Source organism: Rattus rattus, chromosome 16 (genome assembly GCF_011064425.1).
Source record: "Rattus rattus isolate New Zealand chromosome 16, Rrattus_CSIRO_v1, whole genome shotgun sequence".
Taxonomy (NCBI): domain Eukaryota; kingdom Metazoa; phylum Chordata; class Mammalia; order Rodentia; family Muridae; genus Rattus; species Rattus rattus.
In genome coordinates, this window is record NC_046169.1 from 16,208,970 (window position 1) to 16,226,223 (window position 17,254).

The 17,254-nt window shown below is 45.1% G+C and overlaps 1 protein-coding gene across 1 annotated transcript in view; it reads right to left on the bottom strand.

Annotated features, from left to right (window-relative positions):
* Zcwpw1 (zinc finger CW-type and PWWP domain containing 1) overlaps positions 1-17,254 on the bottom strand; it is a 31,087-nt gene that overhangs the window by 4,464 nt on the left and 9,369 nt on the right. Inside the window, exons 4-14 of the mRNA XM_032887097.1 lie at positions 16,905-16,980; positions 15,009-15,099; positions 14,502-14,659; positions 13,800-13,901; positions 4,365-4,481; positions 3,450-3,570; positions 2,794-2,869; positions 2,323-2,427; positions 990-1,073; positions 460-523; positions 79-173 (exon numbers count right to left, since the gene is read on the bottom strand). Coding sequence (XP_032742988.1) covers positions 79-173; positions 460-523; positions 990-1,073; positions 2,323-2,427; positions 2,794-2,869; positions 3,450-3,570; positions 4,365-4,481; positions 13,800-13,901; positions 14,502-14,659; positions 15,009-15,099; positions 16,905-16,980 — 1,089 coding nt within the window. The remainder of the gene's footprint in view (positions 1-78; positions 174-459; positions 524-989; positions 1,074-2,322; positions 2,428-2,793; positions 2,870-3,449; positions 3,571-4,364; positions 4,482-13,799; positions 13,902-14,501; positions 14,660-15,008; positions 15,100-16,904; positions 16,981-17,254) is intronic.

Consider the following 17,254-nt stretch of genomic DNA (forward strand, 5'->3'; position numbering starts at 1 on the left):
GTTCCCAGGGACCATGAGTCTATGCCAACCACACCCTACAGGGGTCCTGAAGTCACTGGAGCTTTCCCTTAGCCTTACCTTCTTCCCTTCTTCCTCCTTCTTCTCCTCCTCGGAGTTCTTCTCCTCTTTCTCCAGACAAGACTCAGGGCTGTTGGACTCACAGAGCATCAAATCTAGAGAGGGGAAAGAGGGAAGACTATCTGTCTGAGATACACTGCTGAATTGAGCTGATCGCAAGAAATCCATCTTCAAACCCTGTCGTCGGAGTCCTGGGGAGAGCTCCCGCATCACCATGGTCCTACTGATCAAGACTCACACACACCCTGTCTTATCTTCTTCTCCCCATCTGTCTGGGTCACAGTCAAATAGCTCCCATTAGAGAATCTGGACGGGGCACAGTACAGGCTTGGGTCCTGAGGCAGGGGGCTCTCCACCCCCTGGTCCCTACTCTCTTCCTACCTTTTCCTTCCCCGATGTCCGCTCCATTGTATCGACTCCAGAAACCAAACAAGTTAACCCGCTCCTGGGGAGCCAAGAAACAACAGTGTCACCCACTCCTCCTACCAGGCACGGCTTTGCCCTGTCTTCCAGATTCTAGTTATGACGAAGTTTTCCAAACCATGATCATTTGAAATGTCACATTGGCTTTATCTGAACCTTTAAAGATTAATTATAATCTCTTTTATAGTTTATTCGTGATGAAACAAGTAACTAGGAAAGAGAAATTCACATGTCATTCTCTACCCCACCCTGCTCCTTCCAGAGGAATTTGAAGGTGAAAACCATGTTTGGGCTGACAGAAGACACCAAGTGTCTAAGGGCAGGGAGAGGAGTGGACGCCTTAGGCATCAGGGAAACCTGGCCAGGAAGGAAAGGGTGAGCTGTTAGAGCTGCCGTAAGAAAGGCCTCCAGTCCCCTGCAGTGAGGCAGCCGGTGTGGGTTGCCTTTGGACTGAATGGGGCTGGCCAGGGTGAGCCGAGCACTCCCACCTGGATATTGATCTGTTCTGCCCTGTGTGCCATCGATATGGCTGCCTCCAGCTTCTGGGTAGAGTCCTTGTTCTTGCATTTTTTCTAAAATAGAGGGTTAGACCTGATGATAAATATGCCTTTAAAACTAGCCAATACAGAAACCTTCAAATAACTAAAAGATTTTTTCACTAGATAATATGGAGCATGAGAGATGGCTCAGCAATTAAGGACCCAAGTTAGGGTCACAGCATCCACACCAGACAACTCATTACCATATGAAGGTTTGAGTCTAGGTAGGTAACTGCATGCATGTGCTCATACCCACAATTTAAAACAAAATAAATCTTTTTTTAAGGAAAAGATAATCAATAATAATATTAGACACATGATCCCAACATACCACTACCCCCAAAACATTTTTGTTTTTTGAGGCAGGATCACACTCTGTAGCTCAGTCTGACCTAACATCACTTATAGCCTATTGGCCTCAAACTTACAGCAATCCTCCTGCCTCAGCCTCCTGAGTGCTGAATTATAGACATGAATCATCACACCTGACTTAGACACTCTCTTAGCTACAGGTGTTTCAGTTCTTGGTACTGATACAATCCTCTGTTCTTAGTCTTTTAGGGCGCTCCTTCCTAATGACATTTTGGTGCCCTCTCCACAGTGAATCATGCAGGGATTTGAAGGAAAAGAAGAGAGATGTTCAGGTGACTCCCCTTTAGCCCCTCACAGGTTCCTCAAAGCCCAGCAGTTTAATACTCAATTGAATAGAAGGCCCACAACAAACATGTCTTCTCCCAACTCCATAATTCCAAAGACCATCCCGTTGGTCTGTGGGACCTCTGCTCACTTTAAGGCTAGTTAAACCCAAAATGAATATAGGAAGGAAGTACGATTTAGCTAACCACTTTGCTTCTCAACTAGGGGACGTTTTCCTCTCAGAAGACAACGTTTGAGGACAATTATTTGGCTGTCCCGACTAGGACAAAACACCAGGTAGAAGATGCTCAGTGCCCAGGGTTGTTGCTAACAACTGCATGCACAGCAGCCCTCCACAGCAGAGGACTGTGTGAGCCAAGAGGCCCACGGTGCTGCTGCGACTGAGAAGCCCTGGGTTAACCCTGGCCCCTGAGCTGCAACTCTAACTGATTCAGACAGGGGGTGGTGTTGTCTGCCTGGAAACAGGAGGTTGGGGGCAGAAGGATCAGAAGTTCAAGGTCATCCTTAACTACATAGTGAGTTCCAGGCCAGCCTGAGGTATATGAGAGCCTCTCTCAAAAAAGAAAACAAATCACAAAAAGAAACCTGTTTCCCGTCTCACAACAGATGTCCCAAGTTTGCTCACCAGTCTAGCTAGCTCCAAAGACAGCTCCTGGAAATTCTTCAGCATACGGACTGGGATCCACGCACGAGAAACTGCTTCTCCGAAAAATGTCACATGGTACTTAGACTGTAATAAAAGGTGGTATTGTTTGGATTCCTGCCCTTCTCTCTGCCTCTCCCTTAGAAATGGTAGAGGATTCACAGGGAAGATGCTGAAGCTCACACACTCCGTGAGGCCTGGCTCGCGTACCCAGCCCACCCTACTATTCCTCTACTCTGACCTCAAGAACCCCAGGCAAAGTGTACTGAGCAAAACAAAAATGCCCTGCTAGGAAGCAAGTGTACCTCGCTACAAGTTCATCTCTCCGTGAGAGTATTTATCTTACCTCCACATCTGTCACTCTAGCTAAGGGTCTGCTGGCTACATCTGTCTCTAACTCTAAACGTGTTAGGATGCATGTGTTCCTACTTGGGCCAGAACCAGGAAACTCACCGGCAGGGAATCAAGATGAGAAGCAAACAGAAAGTACTCCCCCAGGTCAGGATCACATTCTATCATGCCTGGCCACCTGTGGAAGCGGGGAGTTGGGAGAGAAGGGGTTATGATCAGAACACAACCTCACCATCATGCACACATGGAAATCACCAAGATGTTTTATAGAAGATCAAGAGCTATACCCTATTAGTCTTCACCAGCACTCACTACCAAATGACTGACATAACTTCATGCAGAATAAAAGAGATCTCAGTCCTAGAAAACCTGAGGACACTGTCATCCTTCCCTTCCCTCTGCATGCCCTCCACATGTTAAAAGGCTGTGAAGCAGGCTGTGGTGGCATGTGCCTCACAATCCTGCACTAGGGAGACTTAGACAGGATTTCCAGCTCAGCACTGTCTCGAAAGCAAGAAATTGCTTTAGGTCCTCCTCCCTCTTTTATATCCACTCTCTACTGCAGCATCAGACCCATTTTTCCATCCCACCTCCACCCCGAACCTCCCAAGGCCTTCCAACTCAGCCCTCACCTTTTCCCTCACTGATGCTCCCCCTAATGCAGGCACCAGCCCACAAAGAATTGCCACATCCTTCCTCCCTGCATGACTCTAGCACCCCCAGATTCAGGAAAGATGCTCTCTGTCATGGTGCCCTACCATGGGTAACCGTACTGCTTGGCCCAGACAATGGATCCTGGAACGTAGGAGGCATAGGCCACATCGCTCTCACACCCTGTCCAGCTCTCCTCAGGAATATCACAGCGGTTATAATTCAGGTCTGACAAAAGAGAAGAAACACAGAAGCAGGGGACTCAGCAGGCAAAACTTGGATACAGGCCACAGAGAGGAGAGAGCAAAGGGACATGGGCAGCCTGCAGGTGGGGGAAAACAGAAACCCAGAGAGAAAATGCAGCTAGAGCCAAGAAAAGGAGTGGGGCCTCCAAAAACAGATTCCAAACCCTGGCTCACATCCCAGTCTGGCTTGGTGGGGCAGTGTGGGGGTCGCCTCTCTGAGAGGCTGTCTCACCTGTAAAACAAGTGTGCTGGACTGGATGGTCATAATCGCTCCCAAACTGTCTCACACATCCTAGAACGAGTGCTAAGCTCACTGGGTCTCTCGGTTGCCTTTCCTGCCAGGTCATATATCCCTCTCTGTCTAGCACAACCCAACACTAATATTCCAGGCAGTGCTGATTAAGAGCAGGCAATGCTGACATAAGCGGGAGTCACTCAGTGTACACGTAAAGCTGCCCAGTCCACCCCAGGTCTTCCTGTCACCCTTTATGCCACATTCAGCCACAGAACAGGAAGATCCTTCCTTCCCAGAGCTCACAAGGACCCCTCAATGCCAGCTACAACTGACTTGCACTTAATTGAAATAAGACATGTTGGGAAAGAAACAGAGGAGCAGGGGTTGGGGATTTAGCTCAGTGGTAGAGCGCTTGCCTAGGAAGCGCAAGGCCCTGGGTTCGGTCCCCAGCTCCGAAAAAAAGAACCAAAAAAAAAAAAAAAAAAAAAAAGAAACAGAGGAGCAATAAAAACTAGGGGGAAACCATCTCCACTCCTTCCTACCTGGATTCTGGTCACATGACCAGTCATCTGGGAGAACGGAGGGATCAATGTCCCCACGGAGCTGCCTCCACTTCTCACACTTTGGAGAGGAACACTGGACCCAGATGACACAGTGACCTGTGACAGGAGAGAAACTGTGGTGAGACAAAAACCACACCCTTCCTTCTTCCGTCCAACTAAATTCAATACACGTTCACCCCAGCCCCTGAATCGTGTCTCAGAGCTTGCATACTAACCAGTCACGCCTCTGAGTTATACGCGGCAGAGTGAAGGCTCGGAGATAGCAATTTACGGAAGGCCAAGCTAACTTGATGACAGAGCTGACCTTAGAACTCAAGCCTTCCATTGTAATCTACCAAACGCAAATGACACTTTCTGTATTGACATCAAACAGAAAGGCTGCCTTAGTTCAGCAGTTGGGAGCATGCACCCCTTTTCTAGGGTTTAGTTCCAGCACCCCACTCACTAATGCCTTAACTTCTACTTCGGGGGATCTGATGCTCTCTCCTCTGGCGTCTGTAGGTACTTGGCTCATGTGCACAAACCCACATTCCTGCACACACATACACACAATTTGAAAGCTTGGAGCTAGGAAACTGCTTTCCTTGAAAGCAGGAGAGCTGAGTTAGACCCACACACTACCTACAAAAAAAAAAAATGCTGGGCATGGCGATGGGTGCTTATAACCTAGAGAGGGATGGAGGGATCCCTAGGGCTATCTGGCCTTGGTTGGTGAGTTCCAGGCCAGTGGGAATCAGTCTCAGTCTGGGGGGTGGGGTGTCTGTCTGTCTGTCTGTCTGTCTGTCTGTCTGTCTCTCTCTCTCTCTCTCTCTCTCTCACACACACACACACACACACACACACACACACACACACACACATACAAAAGAATGGAAGAAAAGGTGGATGGTGCCTGGGGTTGCCCCTGGGTCTGGCATCTTTCTGGGTCTGAGTCTCTGACACTGCACTAGTGTTCTCCAAACACTACCCTGCATCTTTTGTGCACAATATTCATAGTCCTTATCCAAATCTCATTGGATTTATCTTTCTGCTCTCAGGTTACAAGCTTAAGACTGCAGGGCTAGATGCCTCAGTGATTAAGAGCAGAGCACACACTAAAGAGGACCAGGGGACCTGAGTTCAGTTCCCAACACCCACCCACACAGGGCATCTCACAACTGCAGCCCCAGAGGATCCTACTTTCTCATCTGGCCTCAGGAGGCACTGCATTCGTGTACACAAGTCTACATGCAATATATATGTATACATTTAAAAATAAATCTTTAAAAATCATGTTAGGACCAATGCCCTGAGTTGATCCTCCTCCACAAGACACAGATCTGGGCCCAGCATTTCTCTCTTAACCACTTGCTTTGGGCTCCACTCAGAGGCCATGGCTTCCACTTCTTTCAAACCTCCACTTCTACCTCTCTGCTAAACTTTTCTACTGTGTTCTTTGAAACTTTGCAAGCTTGAGAAACTCTATTCACGCAAGCAACAGCCTCTTCTGGGAACTCCACCTCCTTCTGTGTGTGTGCTCACATGTGTGCCTATACAGGTCAGAAGCTGATAGCCAGCATTCTCCTCTGTTATGGTCCATCTTACTGTTTTTACTGTGTGTGACTCGGGGGCTATGTGTATATGTGTGTACACACACTTGTGTGTGAGTAGATGTACACACATGCAGATGGGCTTTTATAGAAAATTGATTGATTTCTTTTTTGAGACAAGGTTTTACTGCCTGTCCTCAAACTGGCTGTCCTCAGAATCTCGCCTCTGCCCCTGCCCCTGCCTCTGCCCCTGCCCCTGCCTCTGCCTCTGCCCCTGCCCCTGCCCCTGCCCCTGCCCCTGCCCCTGCCCCTGCCCCTGCCCCTGCCCCTGCCCCTACCCCTGACCCTGCCTCCCAAGTACCCAGATGAGCCACCATGCCTGGTAAGATTTTTAATTATGTGTATATAGGACTATGTGTGCATGGAGTGCAGTGCTCACAGAGAAAGATGTGGGCACCGGATCCTCTGGAACTAAAGTTAAAGTCAGTTATGAGACCCTAACCTGGGTGCCGAAGTTGAGCTCAGAACCTCTGCAAGAGCAGTAAACCCTCTTAACCACTCAGCACATCTCTAACCCCCTCCACCTGATATTTTTAAGTCAGGATCTCTGAACCTGGAGCGTCCTGCTTCTGCTTCCTCAGCACTGGGGTTACGGGCACACGTCACTGCACCTAGCTTTAACACGTGGGTTCTAATCAAGGCTCAGACTCAGATCCTCATGCTTGCTTGTCAAGCACTTTTCTGACCAAGCCATCTCCATAGCTGTCAATCTTCATTTTGATCCCTGGATGACCACCCGTCACTCTGCCCCCATTCAACCTCCAGCTCAGCCCCCTCAGCGGAGTCTGTTCCTTCTCACATTCCCCACATCTCTCAAGGCAGAAAGTAGGTCAAACATTATCATTCGCCCTTCCACTGAGCCCCTCTCTCCTGCAGAAACTATCTTGTCCTCTTGTCTCCCTTGTAAAGATGGTGGGGTCCTGATCAACCTTTGTCTCTCCTCTCCCAGCCTTCAGTTTAGATAATCACCACATCAAGGAATACCTCACAAACACCCCATCTGGGTTTCTTGACCCTTTTCCATATACCTCATAACCTACTCCTACTCCTGCACGGCCCAGCCCGTCATGTAAGAAAGCACAGGCTCACTGAGTCCTTGTCTAAACGTCCTCTGACACCTCACTTGCTGAAAGAGCACTGTGACTCTTACTATATCCCCGACTCCAGCCCACCAGCCTGCCCATCCACTCCATCCACCTGCAGAGCATGAGAGCCTGAGGTTTGGATCTCCAGCAACCATGTTAAAAATCAGGGTACAGTAGTGTACATCTTTAATCCCAGTACTAGGAAGATAGAGACAGGATCCGTGGAGTTCATTGCCAGCCAGGCTTGCTGAATCAGTGATACCCAAGTTAAGTGAGAGACCTTACCCCAGAGAGCAAGACGGAGTGTGATTGAGGAAGAGACCTAAGTTTGATCTCTAGCCTAGACAGGCAGAAAGACACACACACACATACACACACACACACAAAATCATCAAACAGCAGTTCCCCTGTAAGTGTGCCTTGTTAAAATTTTGCCCACTGTCAATTTTTACCTTAAAACATGTTCAATGCAGGGACACACCTCACCCATTTCCAATCCCATCCCACTGGAGTAACTCAGAAAAGGTGACTTACATTGGGTCTTTTCAAAATACCATGCACTATGAATGGATCATTTCTTAAGTATTTTATCTCGAAGCAAAATCCTGGGAGCTGGAGAGATGGCTCAGTGGTTAAGAGTACTTGCTGTTTTTTCAGAGGGTCTAGGATCAATTCCCAGCACCCACATGGTGGCTCACAACCACCTATAACTCCAGTTCAAGGGGAGTTGACCTCTTCGGGTCCCTGTAGGCACCAACCATTGACACAGTGCTTGGATAGACATGCAGGCAAAATATCCACACATGTGGGATGATGTCACAAACAGGTGAGGCAGGTACAGGATAGAACGAGACCTGTCATTGGATGAGAAGGAAGGATGGGCAGGAGAAAAGCTTGAAGGAAGAGGAGGAGACTACAGAGAAGACATCGCAGAGAGAATATGGAGGCTGACATTAAGATTCCACTCTGTGTATTTATAGGTTGTTATGAATGTTCTTGAGGGATGGATGTATAGGGCTTTGTATGTTTAGATGGGCAATTGTATCTTATCAATTGGATCAGAGGTTACTGCGTTGTGTGTTCTGTCATGTGCAGACTTAAGTGTAAGAGAGTGTGTGGTGGCTAGTCTGGGCCGCCACAGAGTTGGGATGTGTGCTTCTGGCAAGATAGCTACCAGATATCTTGGGGTGCTGTGGTGCCGGATGTATGAATTCACCGTTTTTTATAATTTTACAGCAATACATACACATAAAATAAAAGGTAAAACAAAACAAAAATACTAGTTGGGCATGATGAATTAGTTAGAAATGACAGTCGCTAGGCCTGAGAGGAAGCTCAGCTGATAGAATGCTTGCCTAGCATGCCTGACGCCCTGAGTCCCATCACTAGCACCTCATTAACTTGGTGCACTGACTCAGAGCTGCCATCCCAGCACTTAGGAGGCAGGAGGATGTGGAGTTCAAGGCATCTTCAGCTAAACAGTGAGTTCAAGGCTAGCCTAGGCTACATGAGACCCTATCTTTTAAACAAAACAAAAACAAACAAAATATGACCCATGCAATTGCCCCCTAATAGTTTGGTATTTATAGAGATGGCCTAGCAAGGCTAAAACAAGAAAAAAGAGTTGGAGAGGGGCTGGTTTCCAGACACTGAAAAGCAGCTGCATGTATGAATTCACAGTAGTTTTGACAACATGCACAAGCCTTTCAAACTCAAGCCAGACAAAATCCCAGCATGGAGAGGAGAGGTGGACAACAAGACCTGCCCCTACCCAAGGAATTATTGGTAGCTTGAAAGCTGCTAAGGAAGGAGAGCCAATTTTCTTTAAGAGTGAGGCCCCTGTGGAAAGCCACACCCCAAGAGCAGACAGGCAGCATTTTGTACTTGACAATTAAAGCGAGAGGGAGAGAAAGAACAAAGGGTTGTGTGGGTAGGGAAGTGGGGGTGGATCTGGGAGGAGTTGAGGGGAAAAGCGACTATGATAAAATATATTAAAAATTCTCAAAGAGCTCATAATGAGAGGAAAAACTGGTTTGATGCTCAGCCTGTGTGGCCATATGACAATGGAAGCCAATGTAGTCGCGCGCACAGAGCATTCCAGCTGCCTGCTCATTCCTGAAAGACTAGCTTCCTGTCCTCTGCAATAGCTCGCTCACCCTCCTGTCTCCTCTCACTTCCTGGCAGCTTCTTTACAGATTCCTTTGCTCAGTTCTTTTTTTTTTTTTAAAGATTTATTCATTTATTTTATATAAGTACACTGTCGCTGTCTTCAGACACACCAGAAGAGGGCATCAGAACCCATTGCAAATGGTTGTGAGCCACCATGTGGTTGCTGGGATTTGAACTCAGGTCCTCTGGAAGAGCAGTCAGGGCTCTTAACCACTGAGCCATCTCTCCAGCCCCCTGCTCCGTTCTTTTTTTCTCCACCCAGTCTCAACAGTCAGGGTTCCAAAGGTCTTCTCTCCCCACATCACACTTTCCTCTAAGCTGAGCTTATCCATTCCCACAGTTGTGAAGTCTATGTTTCATACCTGACAATACACAGTTGTATTCTCTCGGCCTCGGTTATGAATTCAGTGCTACTTTGCTCTTGACACCTGTATAGTATCCTATGTCATATCACATTGTGCTGCTCTGATTAATTTTTGTGGTGCTGAGGACTGATCCCAGAACTGTGTACACGCTGAGCACCAGCTCTACCACTGGGCTGTTCCCCCAGCTATGTCCTGACTGTCGATTTAGATGTCCCATACAGATCTCAAACTTAATGCACCCAAACCAAAACGTTTACTCTTCCCCATGTCTTCTCATACTCCAATTCCTGCAGCATAATGATTATACCAGAGACCAACCTCTTTTGATACCTTCCTCTCTCACACTCCACCAATTGACAGTCATTACCTAGTCCTCACGACTTTCTCTCTAAAATATTATAAAGCAATACACTTCTATCTCTGCTTTCACCATCCGAACCCAAGCCACCACTGCACGTTCTGATACTAGTGCTCAATTATTAATGGCTCTGCCCTCCTCCATGCTCCATTCTCTGATGAGTCATTGAAGGATCATCTTCAAACATTAATCTGAAGATGTCATCACATGGATACAACCCACCAGTGGCTTCTCATTGCCCTTAAGATAAAATCCTCAATAGTAGGTATTTTTCTTTCAAAGATTTTATTTTACCTATTCTTATTATTGTTGTTATTATTATCAGCATCAAAGTCAGTGTTTCTTCGTGTAGCCCTGACTGTCCTAAAACTAGCTCTCTAGACCAGGCTGGCCTGGAACTCACAGAGATCTGCCTGCCTCTGCCTCTTGAATGCTAGGATTAAAGGCTTACACCACCACCACCCATACCTCAAAGATTTTATTCAATTTTTATTTATCTATCTGTGTATATGTATGTATCTGTGTTTGCACATGAGTGCATGTGCCCATGGAGGCAAGAAAAGGGCATCAGATCCCCTACAGCTGGACTTATGGGTGGTTTTTAGACTCACACGAGTGCTCTGCAAGAGCTGAGACATCTCTCTAGTCTACAGTATTTTCTCCAATTGAACTACTGCCTGCTTCTTTCCATTTTTTCCGAAGCACTCCTCATACCTTCTCCCCCTGATCTCAGAACTCCAACCATATTGGCTTTCTTTCAATACCCAGAATTTACCAAATCTTATCTTACCTAAAACTTTCTCCTACCCTCCGCTTAGATAATTTGTAGTTGGTTTTCAGGTTTTAACAGAAACATAATTACCTTAGGAATACATTTTTGGGCTGGCCTAATGTTTCCATTCATAACATAAGGTTCTTTCCCTTCACCATATTTATTACAAATTGTATTTATGATAGTCAGTCCCTTTCTACATCCTATACCAGGAAGGCTCTCCTGTCCTTGGCAACTTTAAGAAACAGAAAGAATGGTTCATTTGCAAAGTTCTTAGTTCTCCTTTTAAGAAATAACCTATTCTCTTCTCTCCCTGTGTCCTCCCCCATCTAATGCCTACTATTTCCAAAGCCTAGAACAATGGAAGTGCCCGGGAATCTGAGAGTGACCCTCGCTAAGACTTACTTCTAGCAAAGGGGGATATGGAACTGGCCATCTCCTGTTACCAGGCCGACTTCCAATGGAGGCATTGGGACACCAACCCGGCCAGAAAACCTGAGACCCACAATTTGTCCTGCCTACAAGATGTGTAGAGGTAAAAGATGGAGCAGAATTTGAGATAATGGCCAACCAATGAGGAGCGAGGGTGAGGAGTTGAAAGGGAGGGACTGGATGGGAAGCAGGGAGGGGAAGCTGTGATTGGGATATAAAGAAAATAATTTAATTAAAAGGAGAAGAAAATCGATTTAGCTTTTCTTCTGGGTGATTTAAGCCCTACACAAGTTGACTGCCTAAAGACATCTCACTCCCAGCTCCTTCTGTTACACATATTAAGCCCAGGTTTCCTACACTCATAGTCTTTCTAGAGTACACTTTTAAAATAACAATTATGTAAATACAGGGAAGGGGAGAGGATTTTGTCAGTAAAGTCCTTCTCATTGCAAGTCCTGAGCTCAATGTCCAGAACCCATGGAAAAGAAGATGGAAAAAAGAAGATGGTCGGGGGCTGGAGAGATAACTCAGCGGTTAAGAACACTGACTATTTGTTCTTCTAGAGGTCCTGAGTTCAATCCCCAGCAACCACATGGTGGCTCACAACCATCTGTAATAGGATCTGATGCCCTCTTCTGGTGTGTCTGAAGACAGCTACAGTGTACTTATATATAATAAATGAATAAATCTTTAAAAAAAAAAAAAAAAAAAAGATGGTCCTTGGGCTAATGAGACAGCTCAACAGGTAAGGGAACCTGGCACTGAGCCTATCTGTTTGATCCCTGAGACCCATATGGTGGAGAGAACCAATTCTTGCAAGTTGTCCTGTGACCTCCACGTGTGTCAAGAGCATGCGCGCGCACGCACGCGCGCACGCACACACACACACACACACACACACTAATTAATTATTATTAATTAAAAATTCTAGGTATACTGGCAAATATTTGTAATCAGCACCGGGGAGATGGAGACAGGGGGATTTCTAGGGCTCACTGGCCTGCCAACCTAAGCCTACTTTGTAGGTTCCAGGTCAATGAGAACCCATATCTCCAAAAAAAAAAAAAAAAAAAAAAATGACAGCTCCTGAGGAACAACAGTTGAGATTGCCTTTGGCCTATACAGACAATTGTCTATGTATCTACACACATGAGCAAATACAGCATGAACACGTATGTACGCACACAAAGAGAAAACTATACTATGTACATATAGACACATCACCAGACACTAGCTGAGTTTTAGTTTCACTGGTTCTTAGACCAAATGCTCTAGATTGTTGTTTATGTTTACAACATAGTCTCAGTATGTATCTTTGGCTGATCTGGGGCTCACTACATTGACCAGGCTGGCTGTGAACCCAAAGATCCACCTGCTTCTGCCTCCCAAGTGCTGAAATTAAGGCATGTGGCACCACACCCGGCTTCTGGGATTTTTCTTTTAAGGGTTATTTTCATTTGGGCTTTTTTTTTTATGTATGTGAGCCTGTTTTCTTCCCAACTATTACTTAATTTTTATTTTTTTAAGCTTAACACTGATCTGTTTGAGCTTACTGTCTGATCTATTTTATTTCTCATCACTAAATTTCTCAAGGTCATCTTCATTCTTTGATGCATTTATCATCTAACACAGGAAATTGTAGTTTCTATGAAGGAAGGGTTCATCATTTCTTTGGGGTTTCTTTCTTATCTATCTATCTATCTATCTATCTATCTACCTACCTACCTACCTACCTACCTATCTATTTGTTTGACACATGGTTTCTCTGGGTAGCCTGGATCTTCTGGAACTCACCCTGTAGACCAGGCTGGCCTTGAACTCACAGAGATGCACCTGCCTCTGCCTCCCGAGTGCTGAGATTAAAGGTATAAACTACCATGCCCAGCCCGGCTCACCATTTCTTTTGTTGTTGTTGTTTTGCTTTATCATGTATGTGTGAATGTGGGTGCATGCATACCGTGGCGTGTATGAAAATGCCAGCATGTGCATACCACAGCATGTATGCAGAGATCAAAAGACAACTACATCATGCCTTCTACCTTCTTTGAGACAGTCTCGTTTTTCCTTTCTTTATGATTCTCCTGTCTCCACATCCTTTTTCCCTGTGGCAACCCTTCATTTACATATGTGTGTGCTATTGCATCCAGGTCTGTGTGAGTTTCAGGGACCTTAATGCCAGCTCTTAACCAACTATCGCCTGCCAATCACCTTGACCAACCCATACAGCAGCCGTCACTAAGACACGATGGCTTACTGATTCTGATGTACTTGAACATTTCAAATCTTCATCCTCCTCTGACTTGTCTGTGAGTGTGTTTGCCGTGACTGGGTACTCTCTCCTTCATGAAATTCTCCCCTCACCTGACACCATTCCACCACCCTCTCCTATGTGTTTGATTTGCTTCTGGGCCAACCTTAATTTCCATCTGCACACCATCTAAAACACCAGGTAGAGAATGTGGATTCTGTGAATAAATAACCAAATAGATGAAGTCTTTCTACTTCTTCCTCTTTCCATATCTCCTAAGAAGCAATTGTGCAAGATAAATAACAGTTTTGTGGTTTCCTTTAACATCCTATGCACTGTGTATCTCCTCCATCTTGAAATTTCACCCCAAGTTTCTCCACACTCAACTGAGCTCACCAAAACTACCTTCCTCTTCTTTCTGATCCCGAATCATTATCTTCTGTTTTTCTTTCAGACTGCACTCACATTCATCTTGGATTTTCTCCATTTTCTCATCTTCTGGGAAAACAAAACAAAGCACTCTGAAGTGGGAGATACGAGAATGTCTGCAGCAATAAAATCAGGGAAAGAGTCTCCAGGAAGCCCCAAGACTGGGGCAAGAAGTTGTAGACTGGTTCGGGTTCCATTTTCTAATTTCTTGAATAAGTACTTGAACCAGGTTTCAAAGGAGGACTGACTTGGGCTAACATAGAAGCCACAGTAGAAAGAAAGAACTGATCGCCAAAAATGTTCTCTGACTCCTGCACATGAACATGTAGGGCATGTGCATGCCCTACACTAATAGTAACATTTTAAAAGTTTAAAGGATATCTGGAGCTAGAAAGAAGACCCTACTTTGGCTCCCAGGGCCCACTTTGGGTAACTCACAACCACCTTGTAACTGCAACTCCAGGGGATCCAACATCCTCTTCTGACTCCCATACGTGCCCACACATACATGGTATACCCTCACACAGACACGTGTGTGTGTGTGTGTGTGTGTGTGTGTGTGTGTGTGTGTGTGTGTGTATACATAGATAGATAGACAGACAGACAGACAGACAGAGATATATCAATAGAAAATAAATCTTTTTTTTAAAGCCATATGATGACACTTACCAGCTTTCTTCTTTTGTTTGCTTAAAGAGCGTCTATCCCATTTCTTCTTAGAAGGTTCAGTACCTGGCTGGCATAAACTAGATGTGCCCATCTCAGAATTCACTCCCTCTTCTACAGAAGATGCAATATCTGGAGTGTCAGGAGTTATTACCTTCTCTCTGAAAATGATATTGTTTAAGTAAAAAGTCTTCAGAGAGACACTTGCCATGCCAATTCTTTGAAAAAAAAGAAACCAGGGGTTAAAAAGTAAAACAGGAATTCTAGAGGAGAAGAAGCTCTACGGTACAGCATGCACTAGAAACTGTTTAATCCCCAGTAGACACACACAAGCGCCAGGCCTCCTAAGGTCGCCTGAGGCCATTCTATCTCACTCCTTGCCTGTTTGCTTCCCAACTCAAAGAGGCGTCTTTCCTGAGCTAAGAGAAATCAATATAATATAATATAATGATAACATTACCAATGTTATGTCCACCCAGTGTTCAACTTGTCTCTCTGGAGTAAACTTACGGATCAGCATTTTCCTTATCAGTGGCAGAAGGAGCAATGCCCGGTTCTTTGTCTGATTTGGTAGGTCTTATGCGTTGGATACAGGAAGTCTCTGCAAAATTAAGGCCAGACCCTAGCCCTTCCAAAATCAAATATTACAAGCAGAAAAGAAACACGGAAAAACAAATACTCTAGTATTTCTCAACCCCAAAATTCCATTCAGATACCTTTCCCCTGTGCTTAAAAGAGTCTACTTCTGGTATTTTTGTCATATAATAGAACTTAAAATCATAAAAAATTCAGGAAAAACTAAAATTCGTATCTTTCTGCAAGCTTTTCTATATTGATCAGCCCCATTTCAGGGCTGAGAACCCTACTGCACGTGTACTATTTTATCTTTCCTCAAACACCTTTCAAGAGATGTACACCTACAAATAGCTATGAGACCGTTCTCCTTACTCACATGGCCTTATAGAAAAGGCCCCTGAGCCTACATAAGAGCCCTTTTTATTCTAAAAAAAAAAAATCAAACCTGGGGCTGGGGAAATAGCTCAATCAATAAAGTGTTTGCCTTACAGGTATGAAGATCTCAGTTCAATCCTTATAAGCCATGTAAAAATCAAAGCAAAACAAATGAAATGCGGTGGCATGCACCGTATTCCCAGCACTGAAGAGACAAGGACAGGCAGCTCTCTGCACCTCCCTAAAGCCTAGACTAGAGGAACTGGTTGGGATCCAGGCTAGAGAGTGACACTGACTCAAAAACACAAGGCAGAGCCTGAGGAGTGACAACTAAGGTTGACTTCTGGCCTCAATCCAGAAGTAGACACATGCATCTGTATGTGTATACATGCACACCTGCATACAGTAACACAGATACATATGAGCTTGTACATGCATTTAAATGCAGAGACACTAAATATATAGTAATAGAAACCAAATCCATAAAACGAAGCAATGCAATATTACAAATATATAAGCCTTGGCCCAGTAAGACAGCTCAGCGCCTAGCCTGAAAACCAGAGGTCAATCCCTAAGATCTACTTAGTAGGCGGAAGAAAGCAATGTCTGCAAGCTGACCTCTCACCTGTACACATAAACCATAGCACGGTGCATGTGTGCACACACACACTGCACACACTAAATGTGCAATGTCTGCAAGCTGACCTCTCACCTGTACACATAAACCATAGCACGGTGCATGTGTGCACACACACTGCACACAGTAAATGTGCAATGTCTGCAAGCTGACCTCTCACCTGTACACATAAACCATAGCACGGTGCATGTGTGCACACACACACTGCACACACTAAATGTGCAATGTCTGCAAGCTGACCTCTCACCTGTACACATAAACCATAGCACGGTGCATGTGTGCACACACACTGCACACAGTAAATGTGCAATGTCTGCAAGCTGACCTCTCACCTGTACACATAAACCATAGCACGGTGCATATGTGCACACACACTACACACACTAAATGTGCAATGTCTGCAAGCTGTCCTCTCACCTGTACATATAAACCATAGCACGGTGCATGTGTGCACATACACACTGCACACACTAAAAATAATAAAATGTAGTCTAAATACACGTCCATATCTTACACATAAAATACATTCTCTAAATCTGGGGAAATACGATCTTTTCTAAGTAGATATGAGTAAATTAAAATTGCATTTGAAAACTCAGATGAGGCTGTGTTGATTCTAAAGTAGTATCAGCTACTTTTCTAAAAAGTCTTTTCTTTCACTTTTCTCTAACATGCTTTAGCTATAGATTAAATACTTCAAGAATCATTTAATATTTTCTCAGGAAAGTGGCAGAGGAAGAAGCTGTCAGACTTATACGACCCCTTAGATGACAGTCACTCTGTCTAATGAAACCCTTTCTCTTCATGCCAGGCCATACCCAAGCACTCCTGCAAGGACTTCTGTAGTACAATCTGGAAAATCTCCTCAAATTCTGCACTGGTAAGAGTTTTTTCCTGCAGAAATGAGAATAGAAAAGAATAAGAATAGTTTCTCATTTCCAACAGCCTTATTTACCCGAAGCAGTAAATGAACACAACTATGGGTTTTAAGTCAAGAGGAATCCAAAAACTTTACCCAGAACTCCTGGGGATAAAGGAGCACCAAGTGGGAAACTGTTTATGAACTCTCTGCCCATCCCTGCTCTGGTCCTTATCCCACTCTCATCCCCATTGTTTCTAGCTACATGCTTTCATCAAAACATTTTGGTGTTGTAGTATGGTGGCACAC